The sequence below is a fragment of the Lutra lutra genome, chromosome 10, assembly GCF_902655055.1.
Source record: "Lutra lutra chromosome 10, mLutLut1.2, whole genome shotgun sequence".
Lineage (NCBI taxonomy): Eukaryota > Metazoa > Chordata > Mammalia > Carnivora > Mustelidae > Lutra > Lutra lutra.
Window position 1 is genome coordinate 63931446 of NC_062287.1, and position 16947 is coordinate 63948392.

General features: G+C 42.4%; 1 protein-coding gene across 1 annotated transcript in view; it reads right to left on the minus strand.

The window, feature by feature from the left end:
- Nucleotides 1-6251: 6251 nt before the first annotated feature.
- Nucleotides 6252-16947, minus strand: part of STK33 (serine/threonine kinase 33) — a 185697-nt gene continuing 175001 nt past the window's right edge. The window contains 2 exon segments of the mRNA XM_047693847.1: nt 6252-7036; nt 7039-7078. Of these exon segments, the coding sequence (XP_047549803.1) occupies nt 6867-7036; nt 7039-7078 (210 nt within the window). The 3' untranslated portion in view covers nt 6252-6866.

The window sequence follows — 16947 nt, forward strand, 5'->3', positions numbered from 1 at the left end:
CTGGTTACTGAAGCCGAAACGCCTTCTTGGTCCCCTGCCCAGTTTTCTTCGCGCTCCACATCTCATCCCTCACTGGATCCTATCAATCTATCTCAAAGCGTTATTTTACCTCCACCATTCCTCCCCATCTTCTCTGCTACCATCTTAATCAATGTCCCTTAACCAATCTCCCTGCTTCTCGTTTTGTTCTCCTTGGAAGTCATTTGTTCCACAGGAGACAGGGTGTGAACTTTAATTCAGATGTCATTCCTCAGCTGGAAACCTGTCAGGGGTTCCCTGTTGTGTTTAGAATAAATGGGTTCCTTCCTGTGACACCCCCCACCCCCACCAAGGCCCTGCAGGGCCTGACCCCAGCCCTCCCCCCTTCCCCCACCACTCCCTTCCCCCACCATCCTGGCCTTTGGTCAAGGTCCTTGAGTCTACCCAGCTCTGCCTGGGTTCCCTCTGCCTAAAGCTTCCCTTCCTTTAGCCTTCAAGCCTCCTCAGAAAGGCTCCCAAGAAGGCTCCTAACTTGTCATGATCTATTCTGGCATTCTATTTACTTCCTTCCTTGTGCTAATCACAGTACATAATTATTTTACATATTTGCATAGCTCCCGATCATCTGTCCCACACCAAGACTGCAAGCTCCTCAAAGACAAAGACCTTGACTGTCTCTTACCTTCTCGTGTCCAGTGCCTATCACTGTGCCTGGCAATAGCTGAGGGTCAATCAATAAATATTTCTGGAACGGACAACTGAGTCTCTCAATCCAATTCCATTTAGTGAATATTCTTTGTGCGACTCCTGGTCCTTGCTGCAGAGAGTGGTGCTGGTCACCCTGGGAGACATCAGCACTGGCCCGCCTGTTGTCCTCCTCCAGGCAAGCAGAGTGTACCACAGGCAAGACATCCCGCCAAGCTTCCAGACTGGCGGGGGTGGGGGGTAATGGGGCTCAGACAAGGCCCGGTGGCTGAAGCATCAAGGTTCCAAGACGAAGTTCCCACTGATGGGGCGAAGGGGGTTAAGCCAACCGAGTAACTCTTACAGAGGGAAGACGCTCTTGTAAAAGATCACCAGCGTCAGTGGGCTTTGGGAGGAAGCCTTTCTTCCAAAGTTCCAGGGCAGCACCCAGGACAGGACCTGCCTCTCTCCTCCTGGGACCAAGTGGAGGACAGCCGGCTAAGAAACTGCTCCAGCCGGCTGAGAGACTGCTGCCGGGGCAGGAGGCGCCAACCTTGGCTGCTGGGCTTCTTTCCAGAGCAGAGGTTTCCCTCATCTTGCACCAGAGCATGGGCCTGAGCCTCTGGAAACAGTCTGTGCTCCCTGAACCAGATGCTGGCAGCGTGACTAGGGAAACAGAAGCTTAAAGTGGTCAGGATAGCAGAAACTACAAGTTCGCGCGAGAGGCAGGCGGAGCAGTGCGCCTGCGCGGACTTCGGCACCCGTTGCAGCTGCGCAGCTGCGCCCGCTACCTGGTGACGCCGTGTGAGAAACGGAACCGTGATTGTGAGCCCTAACACCACAGCTTTAAGGTGCTGTGGGAGCTACAGCTTCCGGCCCCGGAGAGCATCGGCTTTTCACGTCTGTGCAGACAGGGCTGTCCGGACGCCCACGGGGCCTCTTTTCTCTCTTCGGTCTCAAAACACTTCAGAAGTTTCCAAAGACTGTTCCTGACAATGACCAAAGCATTTAGAATTATTTTTGTCACGCAGAGTCCTTCAGAATGCAGCCCTCTGTGGTATGGTGTGGTTGCACCTTACTCAAATTCACCAAGACGCAAAATAACCCTACTCCATTCCGAAACTTCGACCCCAAACTTGCCAACACGACTACTCTAGGCTTTTGCTGGGAAGTGTTCATGAGCCGCTGGCTTTTTGCAGCTCCGAGATTGAACTTGACAGCAACCTCTGCCTCTGCCTAAACTCCCAAGACCTTGAGAGGCATGTAGTGCAACGGTGACATACCCATACCCATCGGCTGGGTTCAAAACTCTGTTCTGCTACTTCTGAGCTGTGTGACCTTGGACAAGTTTCTTAACCTCTCTGTGCCTTAATGTACTCAACTCTAGAGACAACAGTACCAAAGTCACAGGTTGCTGTAAGGATTAAAATAATCTTCTAAGTAAAATACTTAGAAGATTGTCTGGCGTGTGCTAAGTGCTTTTTGAATGTTGCTGCTCGTTTATGTCATTACCTGAAGATGGGCTTTTGTTAAAAGACAAGATCCCATCCACTAATATGGCTCAAAGTCCATCTTCTAAGAGGACTCTGATTTCTAGTATACTCCGTGTAAACCAATGCCTGGACCAGGAAATATTAGTTGCCACCTCCGTGTGAGGCTTTTTTCCTCAGGGTCTGGGGAAGGTGTTCTTTGGTTCGTCTTCCACCAGCCTTGCCCCAGGGTCGGACTGCAGATGCCAACACTCAGACCTTGCACTTGCTTTGGGGAGGGAGAGGACTTCCTGTGGCAATGGGAAAAATCTCTTCTAAATGACACCGTGGTGTCATGATCTTGTTGGCGGAGCCTGTTGTGGGTGAGAGGTCAAAGACTGTGTGTCCGACCCCCAAGGGCAGGGAGCTCAGTGCAATGTCTGCATTAGCACCAGGAGTATGAATGAGTTGAAGAGGTTGCAGAACCGTTAGGAGAGGGGGACGTGGCGGTAATGGTCCGTGGCCCTGTCCTCTGGGCCAGGCTGGAAATTGTTGCATGTTTTGGGGAGGAAGTCCTCTGAGGTCTTCACATTGGGTTCACTGCATCCACCTAACATGCCTGACGGCTGCTCCACAGACTTGAGGGCAACGCAAAGAACCAGCACAGAGGAAACAGTCGAGCTGATTATACGGAGGAAGGAAGCCACAAAAATTCAAGACAGACACTGAATATGGCCTTCCTTTGAAGAACAAAAGCCAAGAAAATTGGCTCACCAATGAGAATTAAGTGATAACAATGTAATGCACAGAAATCAAAACCAATTCTAAGCCAACTCTCTCAGAAAAATACAGGATCCTGGAGAGTAAAACTGAACTAGGGGAGACCTTTGAAGAGTGAACATTTTACTTTAAAATGCTTTGTAAAGTGACTTGAGCTCTGGCAGAGATGAAAGGCGTGGCCCTGGGGGAAGGCTTGTCCTCCAGTTGCATATGCTTCCTGGCCACGCTGGTTCCCCTGGAAGCGTCTGCCCAGGCCTCCAGTTCAGTTGGGAGACAGTGAGGATGGCTCTGTCCACAGGCCAGAGGTCCCATGGTTGTTGCAAGTGCTGCTTCCCTTAGGGTCCACGAGCCACGATTGGAATTTAAACCTAAATGTGAACCTTAGGGGTATAGACAATTTCAGATTCAGTCCGGTCATGCAAGATTTATCTTGCTCTGTCTAGGTTTGACCCTGGGAAATCTCCTCTGCCATCCCCTCCCTCGACCCCCAGGAACCACCCAGGTGCACCATGAGCTTCAGGAAGAACTCAGCTAGGCTTCTCACTCTGCACTTGACTGCTATGTGGTAGAAGCCTGGCAGCCACAGACAGCACGGCCCCAGGTCAAAGGACAAGGAAAGACAGAACTGGAAAGGAGAGGGTCTGGATCACTCTGGGTCCCAGGGAGAGACCTATGGTACACTCAAATGGGATCTTTGAGAGTTTCACAAAGAGATCATTTGTAAAGGGACTGGGAGAGTTAGGGGACCCACAAAGCAGGACACAGTACTGGGGGCAATAACCCCTCCTCCCTGCCAGTAGGATACCACAGCGAGAGAATACAGTGAATTTCCAGCAGCCCCGCACAGAAGGCCCCAGGGAATCAGCGACTGGCCCAGGGCTCTCCCGACTTCTGATATCCTGTGGGGGCCTCCCACTGACAGAAGCTCAGGGAGACCACAAATGCGGTCCCTAGAGATGGGGCTCTCAGAGCGGAGAAGGCAGAGCTGGGCAGAGCTGCTCAGAGGGGCAGATGGAAAACAGCCAGCCAAGGGGCATTTCCCAGAGGCCACAGCTTCTTGGTCTCCAGCCAAGTGCAACCATTATAGGACACAACTCCCCGGCCAATTTCAAAGCTCTGCTTACTGCTGGGAATGCATGTTTGAACAAAGCCTTTATTCTCTCTATTCCAACAGCAGGGCTGGAATTTAAAAAGCTTCATTTTCAAGACTGGCTGCTTTTGATGTGTCTAACCTGGAACTTACAATTTGGAGTCAAATAGAATTATTTAAACAAAGCAGTTCAGTGATAAGCACAACGTATTTTGGTCTTTTTCTCCTTTCCCCTCGAATAGCATTGCGATTCAAAAGGTAAGGTCTGTCCTGTGGCCACCAGTGCATCCTCGCTGAGCAGCCCCCCCCCCCCACCCGGTCTTCATCTCTTTTTGGCTTGGGTCTTCATCACACATCGGGGTGTGTCTGGACATGGGCTGTGGAGGGCAGGCTTTCCCTCAGCCGGGCCTGGGGCCAGCACTCTGCAGCCTAGCCCTCCTTTGATGCCTGCTCCCGGTTTGGCAGAACCATGTGGCTGGTGTCTGGTGTTCTTGAGTAATTATACTTTCTTTCTGCTCCTGTCCCCCACCTGTTCCCTTGCTCCTCTGATTTAAGCCCTTTTCTGATAGCATCTTTTGTTCTTCCCGGCTGAACTTCTACTCAGCCCCAAGCTTATGATTATCAATTTTATCTCCTGTCTTGACTTATCTGCTATTCAAGTCTCCGTGCGATCAGGGTTTGCATGCCTCGGCAAGGATGCCTGCTCTGTCTTGTCCTAGTGTCCCCCTGGGTCATGCAAAACCCATCCCTCATGCAATGCCCAGAGGGCTCACAGTGATGGCTAGCAGTGCCTTGGATTTGGCCTGTTGATCACCGAAAACCATTCTGCAACAGAAGAAGCAGCTTTTTTTCCACAGCCATGAAAGCAAATGAAGAGAGTGAGGCCACAAAACCCCAGATTGTAAAGAGGTACAACAGTTGAGGGGGGAAAGCTCAAACATGGCCAGTCCTGGGTGTTCCATACAAATAAATAATCAAAATTATGTTAAATGTCCGTTTGAAAGAGTGAGCTAAGCTTCTATCAAAATGATCTACGTAAATAAAATGAAGGTCTAGACAGATGAGAGCTGACAGAATGATTTTATGGCAGGAAGGATGGCTGGCCTGGCTTGGTGCTGGGAGAGGAAAGGTGCAGACACAATAACAAGATATTAATTGACATCACCTTCACTTGGTGCTCAGTTCTGGACCTTTGGCCAAGCTTATCGAGCAGAATCACTAACTCAAGACCAAAGAGAAAGGTGGACAGAAATTTGGAGAATATTAAATTTAACATCAAACTTCTCTAGCACGTGATACAAAAGACTACACTACAAAAGTAAGAGCATTTTAGATACAGGGAATCTTCCATTTTCAGGTTCAGGGGAGAAGAATCAAAGCCACTGTCGCAGTTGGCTTTTCGGCAAGGAGACCAGCAGGCAGCTCTTAGCGCTGCCTTCGGGAGGACTACTACGGAAGGGAAATCTCCACTTAGCTAATGAGGCTGGGCTTCTCAGCAGGTAAGTAGAACATACTCCTCGAAGACTGGCTCACTAAACCCTGAGAGAAGGCGTAAAGCTCAGGAGATGCTTTATGGGCTCCTGATAGAACTGGAGGTAATAACCAGTAAGGGTGAAAGACCTGGAAAGAGCCATGCCAACTCCAGTTTTAAAATACAGTCTAGGCCATTTAAAGCAGGTGCACTGTAGCTGGTGGATCCCCCACCCCGGGGAAGCACACAGAGAAGGCTCTGACCAAGCTACTCAGCCAGGGCCAATAACACAGGCAAGTGGGCCTTTGCCCTGTTCACCAGTACAACAGTGTTGTCCACATTAATCCCGAGAAGTACTTCTATTACTGCCCCCACACCTGCCCCTGAGTGGATTTATATGCAACTAGTGTGTACTCAGCAGGCCTGCTGTGCACCATTTGGGAGGTCTAAGACAACCCCATGGCGTGAGGTGGGCTGCAACTAAGTTATTACTTTATGGAGGGGAAAGTAAATGCAAATTGCTTCCTTAGAATTTATTTGGAGGGCCCTCTTTACCCAATTTGACTTCGAATGGCTAAGTTATTTGCCCAGGTGGAAAGGAAATACTCAGTAACACCCAGGGTAACGATGTATTTTCCCCCATACCCAGCTTCATGACCTCCCCGCAAAGCTATGTGCCTACCTTTGCAGAAGCAGGCCAAACTTAATTTGCACAAGGGCTTCAAGGACCTTATTCTATCCACCTCTTGTTAACATACAAACTAACGTGCATGGGTAACATCTGTTTTTTTTTGAGTCAATCAATATATTGGGAATTTAGCAGCAAGTTAATGGCAAGCAGTTACAAAATCTCCTATTTTTCTACATTTAAAATAAGTTATCTTAAATACTCTATAGCAACCTAAAATCACAAGAACACATGTGAATGGCTGAAGCGCTTCTGCTGGTATATGCCTATGGCAAGTTTATTAGTGATTTCCTAACAAAATCTTCTAGTGCCAAGTGCACATAATTATTCGGAACCTCCATTGCCATATTTGGCTCTCATTTTCTCCTACAAATACTTGTGCCTAAATATAAGAATCTGAAATGAAACTGAGCAGGCATGCCCACCGCCTTGCTTTGAGGGTCTGTGCTCCTCTAAACAACTCTTGAAAACCTCTTGGGTTGATTTCAGCCGCAGCCCCCAATAAGCCTGGGGCCGGTGGGCCTTTCACATCAGGCTGCCGGGGTCACCTAGCTTCGAGTTTCAGCTGGCGCAGACCCATGGCAGGGCTCAGTGGGGCTAAAAGGCTCAAAGCTCAACATAGTCCTGTCCTCTCCCCTCCCATCTCCTTGTCTTAGCGCCAGAAAGAGCAGCTCTGTGTTTGTACTACACATCGGTGAAGAACACTTAGAGTTTCTTTTTGGTTCTAGGCAGGGCATTGGATTTAGCAATGTACTTGGTTGCCCTTGCTTGGCTTGAAGTCATGGGGGATTTCTCTGGTTCTCCCTTGAATCCTGCCGGAAGGTGTCTGCTAGATGTGGAACTTGTATACTTCGTGTCCAAGTTGTCCACCTTTCCTTCTTATAGGTCACAGGAAATTTCTTTTCATAAGCAGTGGACTACAAATAAAAGAAAAGGCCCGGGTTACTTTTTAGACAGGAAGCAACAGTCACCAGTTCAAAGAAGCAAGGGATGATAAAAGTTGCCCAGCATCTGCAAATTGGAGTGCTCTCCAGAGGGGACACGTAAACTAATCACACTGTAAAGCTGTTACTAAATGTCAGAGTAAGTTCCTTTAGCACCTTCAAGAAAAGAGGCTTGTTTAGTGTTTGGTGTAGCGCAGACTAGAGGCACAATTTCAGAGCCTCTGCCATGCAAAATAAAAATAAACATCTGGCAACGTTTGCACAAGGAAGTCAGCCAGGACAGAACCATACTCACTGCATCTTGACTAGCTTTCTAGGCCAGCTCTGCCATGCCAGTTCCCGGACTCCGTGGACTGGCTTCTAATCCCAGTCACTCCCCTTGGGCAGGTCCACGGAGCTCTTGGAGTCTCCATACCTCACCAGTCAATGGGGAAATTGCATTTGCACCTTTACTACGTGGGTTTACTTGGAAATGCATGAAGATAGTGGCCTTCAAAGTGCTTCTTTAAAGGACAAACCAGGTAGAAGGGATCTCAATAGGCAATTGTGTTTTCGCAGGTCACCTCGCCCCCTGGCAGAGGAAATGGTCTTTGATTCTGCTGTCATGAGGGAAGCAGAGTCCATTTTGACCTTAGACCCATTTTAGAAGTGATCACTTCTCCTGAAATGAAGGCGAGCAGAGTTCTGAGAGAGCAGAGAATGTCTTAGGAGAGGGGGACACAGCAGGGTGGGGGATGAGACACGGGAGAAGTAAGTACAGTAGGGCTCACATAACTCACAACGGTCTGGAAAGGGTTCATACGTCTAACACTCTGGTGAATGCAAAGTTATTCTACATAGGAGTTAATCAGGTTAGCAATTTTCAAAGGATGTGAAAAGATTACAGGTAACACTACAAATAAACCTAGTTTCTTTGACCACTCAGGCTCTTATGATACCAGTGGCCATGCTTTATATATGGTAGTAGGCACTTAATACAGATTTGCCTGATGAACAAGTGACCTCCCAGGGCTCCAGCAGAACTTCAGGTCATTTATGGTTTTGGTAGCTATATTTAGAGAAGGAGAAAATTCACCTGATGTTGTGCTGTATGGCAAACAGACCATCACTCGTGTATGGCTTCGTAACAGCGTATGCTAATTCTTGAGCTCGTATTATTTGTACTTGAAAAATTAATTTGTCTACATTTGGAAATGTAAAAAAAGCCCTTTTCCCATAGATTTTGTTTCCAACAAAATTTCTAGGTTGCTTCTCTGTGTATCCGTTCATGAAATAGAAAACACTGAAAATGCATTAGCATTCGGCAATCCAGCCTACCCTCTCGCTGAGAATGCCCACGTGCAGCAATGGGGTGAGAGTCAACTCCCCCGATGTTCCCGAGTCCAGTGGAGAGAAGCTGCTTTGTTGTGTGCAGCACTGATCCCTGAGACAGGAAACCTATCTTGGAAATTTCAATTCATGAAAGTTTAATTCACTTGACATACAAATCCTATTAAAAGGTGAATCTCAGTGTAACCTTCTCCCTTTTGACATTTCCACCTTTGGAACTATCATCCAAGTAGTCGAGGAAATGTTTTTCAACATGTCTATTACAACTACTGCTCTCTAGAGTGTAGGAACAGAGACCCTGGCATTTTCTTTTTAATGTGTGCATATTCATATCTGGCTTAACACTTCCATTCTTCTCCATAGTTCCATTCGTTAATGGACTTGGGTTGCTAAATGAGACTAGGAGTTGCATCACCAGGAAGAAATACTCAGAAACAGTCTCTGTGGGTGGGGGTAGTGATGTAGATTAGTTCTTCCAAAATGACTAGAGGCTCTGGTATTTTCTTCTTGGATAAGATATCTTAAGATAATCCTCAGAATTTTCTGGCAAAGGGGAAGGGAAGAGGAAGCTAGACCAAAATGTTTGCTTGCTTTGGTGCAGAAATATTTCTCAATTTCATGCTAGAGCAAGATGAGAAAATGATATTCCTCAGCTACATTTCTTTATTTATTCATATCTAATTTTAGTGATGTATTTTTTAAAATAGGTGGCACACCCCCATGATTTAATATTCACAGTGTTAAAAATCTCCTCCCTGCCCCCCAGTTAACTCAGCTCTGACCCACATCAAAGACAACCAATATTATCAATTTACAGAGTACATTTCCAGAGAGAGGTCATGCATCTTCAAGCAAATATTAAGTGGAACCAAACTGAATTGGTAGGCATTTCTGCAGGTCAAAAACAGCCCAATAATGGCAATTTCATATGGTTCAGTCTAATCCATATATTGACATGCTTCCCCCCCCTTTTTTTTAAACACAAAAGGTAGCCCACTGTAAGCCCTCTTTTACTGTCTTGATTTTTTTCAACTAAATGATTATCTTGAGGATCCTTTCATGTCCATATATAAAAAGGGTGTTCATTCTTCTTTTTGGCTATGCAGTCTTCTCTTGTTTGAAGGGACTACAATTTATTTAGCTGGTCCCTTCACAGTGGGCATTCAGGTTGTTTCCAATCTTTTCCTAGTACAAATAGTGCTGCTGTGAATAATCTTGTACTTGTGTCATTTTGTGGGTGTGTAAGTATGTCTACAAGATGGATATTTTAGAAGTGAGACTCCTGGGTCAAAATGTATACGGATTTGTAATTTTGAAAGCTACTGCCATGTTGCCTTCCACTGCAACTGTACCAACTTAGACTCTTACCAGCAACATACGAGTGTTTGTTTCCTTATTTCTGTCTCAATTTTAATACGTATTAAAAGTAATATAGTCAGCTATAGTTTAATTGAACTCCAAGTTGGCTTGAAACTGGTTGCACTGGAACAAATGTCCATATTTGTTCCTCTACTCTCTGGTAACATCAATGCAAATCTACTCACCTTTATGCAAATGTTTATTGCAAATGCTTAGAAGCTTCTGTGTATACGTGCGTACCCTGTAAGTGTTTCGTGTGTGTGTGTGTGTGCACATGTACACTTTACCATTTCTCTTTGCTAATTTGTAATTGCATTAAGTTTAGGATGCCACTGTTTAGGAATCAGAATTATAAGAGTTTTCCTGAAGACTCTAAGTCTCCTCTATTAAATATCACCCTACTGAAACTGTGCTCTGATGCTAATAAAACATGTATGCAGGCTGGCCCTCATGGTGTCGGGCAGATTGAGCTGTAGCTTTTGTCACCAAAAGCCAAGCCTCTCATCTCCTTGAATGCAAATGGCCAAGGCAAATTCCAGCTTCCAGGCTTTTCTCTAGGAATGTAAACAAATCTTAATGTTTCAGGGATTTCCTTTGGAGGTTACAGGTTATCTAAATTTTAGGTTTCTCTTTCTCCACTCTCCTACTTGAGGGGAATCCTTGGGGATCTAAGCTGTCACTGATGCAATTTTACAGTTTTCTAAGTAACATGACAGAGAAATGAAAAGTGAAATTGCCAAGGCTATAAGAATTACTAAGATCTTCCAGGTCATAAAAGGCAAATAGAAGGTGAGGATCTTCCGTAAGACTGCACAAAGTGGGAGGAAGATGAGGGGCAATTTCAATATTCAGTTCTGGGGGGAAAGAGTCCAAATGATCATTATGAGATTGTTGGCCATTATTATCAGTCTAAGAAAGGATCTACAAATCACTGTAGATCATTCTCTTCAGATGCTGGTGTAACATACTGTTGCACAGTGCTCAAGAAAACCTGACTATCATCAGAAAGCACCGTAGAAACAAAGAAAAAATCCTTCTATCCTTATATAAAATCATAAAGAATTCATACCTGAAACACTGTAATCAGCTTGAACAGAGATAAAGGAACCAGAGATGGTTTACAGACAGGTTACTAATATGATTAATGGAAGGAGGTTTCTTTACAAGAGAGCTCTTCAGTCTAGAAATACAAAGAATAGAGGACATATGTAATCACACTCGGTAGAATGCAGAGGGGACAGAGCTCGGCTCTGTGGAGCTAGATGGTGTCTGTGAGTGCTGCAATCAGGATGGTTAAACCGGGGGCTGGCGCAAGCAGCATCTCAATTGTTCTTCATCCTTGACAGACTCTTACCACTTGGGACGGCTGAAGAATATTCAGTCCTCCTAGAGGCGGGATGATGGAAAAGATGACCTTGCAAGTTCCCTCCAGTTCCATCTCTTAGTAATTCAGCACCCTTGGCCTGATTTCTCCAGCTCATATTATTAATCTTGGAAAGGGCTCAATGTGTGCAAGGGGAGATATGTAACAAGAAAATTGGGCTAAATATACGTATTCATTATTCACTGGCATAACTTTAACTGATGAACCTCATCTGGTGATAATGGATGCAAAACCCTGTAAGCTCTAGGCATATCCCTGCAAGTTAATACCAGTACATGATTACTAGAACTGTTACCATTTCTCTGAATTTTGAGGTAAAATACATGCTATTTAAGTAAAGTGGTTTATCACCATAGCAACCATTTCTAGAGTCACACATTCAAATTATAGGCCTGCACAAGGTCCAAGTGACAGAACATTCTGATACAAGTTTTCAGCTCCAGTTCTGCTCACAATGGTCACCCACTTTCTCTTCATATTCCTGTGGTTTTCAGAAGGAAGAAGGAAGGGAAAGAAAAAACCAAAGGGACGAAGAGTAATTAACTTCCCAAATCTATAGATTTCTTTTATAAGGCTACCCTACATAAATAGCTGGGCCTTGTAGGGAGTTAATGAAAATACAATCTAACTTGCAATTAGAGAGATATAAATTTCTCTTTTCTTTTTTAGTTAAAGTACAATTTACATACAGTAGATTGTACAAATCTCAAGTGTACAGTTTGATGAGTTTGATAAACAGAGCTGTATAACCAACACCCCAATCAAGAAATAGAACAACTCCCCCACAAATTTCCCAGGGGTCACATCCCACTCAACTCCCTCCCATCCTGAGGCTGCCAGTGTTCTGATATTTGTCAACATAATTACTTCGCTAAACTTTGTGTAAACAAAACATACAGTGTGTACTCTTGTGTCTGACTTTCTTTGCTAACGTTATTAAATTGAAATTTGTATTAAGATTCTAAAAAAAGAAATTTTTATTGAGATAATTATAGAGTCTCATGGTATTACCACATATATCTTGAGATTCACCAATCAGTGAATCACCAATTGTAGTTTATTCCTTTTTATTATCAAGTAGTATTCCATTGTATGGATATACCACAATTTGTTTATCCATTCTTCTATTAATGGATATTTGGGCTCTTTCCAGTTTGGGGCTCTTTATATAGAAAGCTGCTATAAATATATTCTACAACTCCTTTTTGAACTCAAATTTGGGATTTCTGGATAAAAAATGGTAAGTAATGTTTAACTTTATAAGTAACTGCCTGACTGTATTCCCAAAGAATCTGTACCATTTTGCAATCCACAAGCAATACAGGAAAATTCCACTTGCTCTAATATTTGCTAAAATATGAACTTGTCTTTTAAATTTTGGCCATTCTAGAAAGGATATAGTGATATATCATTGTAGCTTTTCCTGTTATCATTTGCATTTTCCTGATAACTACTGATGTTGCACATTTTTTTCATATGTTGACTATTAGTATATTTTCCTATCTGAAATGTCTGTTCAAATCTTATGCCATATTTAAAAGTGGAGTTGCCTTATTGAGTTGTAAAAACTGTCTCAATATTTTCTAAACAAGTCCTTTGTTAGATGGGTCTATTGAAATTTTTTTCTCCCTTGTCTGTGGCTTGCCTATTCTGTTTCTTAAAATGCTTTAGATAAGAAAATGCATGTACTTTGAAGAACTTTTTAGCATGTTGCCTGGTGTTCTAAGAAATCTTCGACTACTCACTGGTTGGAAGATATTCTCCTAAGTTTTCTCCTATGAGCATTACAGTTTAGCTTTTAGATTAGGTCTACTACCATTTCAAACTAATTTTTGGTACAGTGTAAGCTCGGGGGGTCAAAGTTCCTTTTTCTGCATATAGATATCTTATTAGTTCAGCACTATTTATTGGGGGAAAAACCCTATCTTTCCCCCTATTGAATGGCTTGAAATCTCTGTCAAAAATCAACTGACTACCTAAGTGGGGGCCAATTCTAGATTGTATTTTGTTTCCTCAATACAATACCACATTGTATTAATTACTGTAGCTATATTGTAAGTGCTGAAATCACATCATGTAAGTTCTCCAACTTTGTTCTTTTGAGTGATTTTTGGGTATTCTAGGTCTTATGTATTTCCAAACAAATTTTAGAAGCATCCTGTCAATTTCTAACAAGAAAAGCAAGCTCTCGATTTCAATTGGGATTTGCTTTAAAGTTATAAGTCAGTTTGGGGAGAATTGACCTCTTAACAGTATCAAAGCTTCCAGTCCATAATATGGTATTTCTTCAAAATATTTCAGTCTTCTTCAATTTCAATGTGTTGTCAGATTGAATATATTTTACATACATTTTGTAAGAGTTACAACTAAATATTTTACATTTCGTGATTTTTTTAAAGATTTTATTTATTTATTTAACAGAGAGAGATCACACAAGTAGGCAGAGAGGCAGGCAGAGATAGAGGGGGAAGCAAACTCCTTGCTGAGCAGAGAGCCCGATGCGGGGCTTTATCTCAGGACCCTAAGATCATGACCTGAGCCAAAGGCAGAGGCCTAACCTGCTAGCCACCCAGGTGCCCACATTTGTGATGTCTTAAATGGTATTTTAATATTCTGTTTTCTAATTATTCATTGCTAGTATATAAAAATATATTTTATTTTTGTATATAGATCTTACACACTGAAAACTGTTAATTCACATTTTGTAGATTCCAGGGGATTTTTTTTGTGCACAGTCATGTCATCTGCAAATAGAGATAGCTTATGCTTCTTTTCCAACTATATAATTTTCTTTTATGTGTCTTGTTGCGTAGGCTAAGATCTCTAGTACAATATTAAGAGAAGTACAAAGGGGCATCTTTGCCTTTCACCTACCTTCAGTTGGAAAGTGTTCAATATGTCACCATTAGGAATGAAAATAATTTTGGGGTGTCTGTGTGGTTCAGTTGATTGAGCATCTGAATCTTGATGGTGGCTGAGGTCATGAGATTGGGTCATGAGATTGAGCCTCACATCAGTCTTCTCACTCAGCAGGGTGTCTGCTTGAAAATTCTCTCTCTGTCCCCACCCCCACTTTCTCCTTCCCTCTTTCTCCCTCAAACAAATAAATAAATCTTTTAAAAAAAAGAATGATATTAGCTTTAGAGATTTTTTAAATTAAAAAAAAATCCCTTAATTTGTAAAAGAAGTTACCATCTGTTCCTAGTTTTACTACTCATGTTTGAGTGTTGAATTTCATCAAATTTTTTTCCCATATGGTTTTTCTCCTTTACTTATTAATAGGGTGAATTATATTGGTTGATTTTTGTATGTTAATCCAAATAGACATCCCTGGAATATGTGTATACCTGTATACTTGATCAAGAATATGCTATCTCTTTTTGTATATTTCTGGATTCAGTTTGCTAATACTGAGTTTGGGATTTTTATATCTATTTATGAGAGATACTGGCTAAAATTTTTCTTTTCTTATAATATCCCTGTCATATTTTGGTGTTAAAGTTATGCTTCCTTTATAAATGTGTGGGAAATAGTCTCAGGAGTAGGTGTAACAAGCTTTCTCGTCTGCAAATACTTAAAAGAATTAACCAGTGGGGAAATTGAGACTGAAATTTTCTTTACTGGAAGTTTTTTTTTTTTTTTAAGATTTTATTATTTGTCTGACAGAGAGAGAGAGAGAGAGATCACAAGTAGGCAGAGAGGCAGGCAGAGAGAGAGGAGGAAGCAGGCTCCCTGCTGAGCAGCGAGCCCTATGTGGGGCTCGATCCCAGGATCCTGAGATCATGACCTGAGCCAAAGGCAGAGGCTCAACCCACTGAGCCACCCAGGTGCCCCCTTTACTGGAAGTTTTTAATTAGAGATTCAATTTTTGAAGTAAATATAAAATTATCCAGATTTTGTATTTTTGTATATTTGCTTTGATTTTTTTTTAAAGAAATCTGACCATTTCATATAAATATTCTAATTATTGGGACTAAATCATTCACAATATCCTCTTGTGTGAAGGGTGCTTTAATTTGCTATTCTCTTCCTAGCTTTTTGAGATGAAAGCTTAGATTCATTATTATTGCTATTATTTCAAGAAGTCAATATTATTTTACATTTATTCACATATTTACCCTTGCTGTTGCCCTTCATACCTTTCCCGTAGTCAGGGATTTCCATCTGGGATCATTTTTTTTTTAACCGGGAGAATGTTCTTTTAGTATTTCTTATAATTAAGACATGCTGGGGGCACCTGGGTGGCTCAGTTGGTTAAGCGACTGCCTTCGGCTCAGGTCACGGTCCTGGAACCCTGGGATCGAGTCCCACATCGGGCTCCCAGCTCCATGGGGAGTCTGCTTCTCCCTCTGACCCTCTCCCCTGTCATTCTCTCTCTCACTCTCTATCAAATAAATAAATAAAATCTTTAAAAAAAAACTTAAAAAAAAAAAGACATGCTGGTAACATATTCTCTCATCTTTTACATACTTGAAAACATTTTTTATTCTATCTTTATTTTTGAAGAAAATTATCACAAGATATAGAATTCCAAGTTGGCAGGGTTTTTAGTTTTGTTCATTTTCCACTTAGCACTTTAACAATGTGACTCCATTGTCTTCTGGCTTCCATTATTTCTGTTATATATCAAATGTTGCTTCTTCAATGGCAATGTGTTCCTCACCACCACTCTTCCAACCTTAGACACTTACAATCTTCTCTCTCTAGTTTAAAGAATTAGAGGACTGAATTCAGAGCAACCACAGACACAAGAAAGTAATGAGGGAATCCCTTAAAGGAGATAGCCAGAGAAGGGGGACCCTAAATTCTGCCCAGCAAAAAGAAATGAACTGACCTAAGATTTGAACTGCTAAGAGACAATTTGCAATTTGTACCCAACCAACTACTTCCCTGACAAAACAGAAACATCAATGCTTTTTGGAGGAACACAGTCAATCCAGAGTCAGCACAACATAACATTTCCAGTGTCTAAGATACAATCCCAAACTACTCAACAGAAATAATAATTAATAGAGACAGATCCTGAGGTGACCCAGAAGTTGGAATTAGCAAACAAGGATTTTAAAGCAGTTATCATAACTATTACCAGTAATATAAAGGAAAATATTCTTTTAGGAATATAGGAAATCTCTGAAGAGAACTAGAAATAATAAAACAGGATCAAATGGAAATTTTAGAATACCTAAAATAAAATATTCACCAGGTAGATTTAACAGAGAAATGGAGACTGAATCAAACTGAAGAGTAATGATACCAGATGGAAAACTGGATTTCAGAAAGAAAAAAAATCAGAAATGGTAAATACCTTGGTATATATAACAGACAAAATGTCCTCTTAAGTTCTTGGAAATATATATGGCTATTTAAAGCAAAAATTAAACATTGCTTTGTGGGGTTTGTAATTATGTAGCTATAATACATAATACATGTGACAGTTATAGCCTAAATGCAGGATAAGAGATGAATAGGCCCAAATTAATACATGTGGAATTAAAGCAATATTTGTTATAACCCAACCCAATCAATGGGTTGGTTCTCCCATAGGGAAAAAGATACATAGCATAGCCTAACAGCTATATTCCCTAAGGGGAGCTGAGCAAATGCCAGTCTTGGGAGAGGAGGAAAATGATTTGAAAGGATTCACTAATACTTCCCTTCAGCTGTGGAAGCCTGGCTAAGCTTGTGGTGCAAACTAAGCCTACACAGAAGGTTCTAGTGGGAATAGTAGGGACAAAATCCTATGAATCCAAACTAGCAAATGGCATTATAA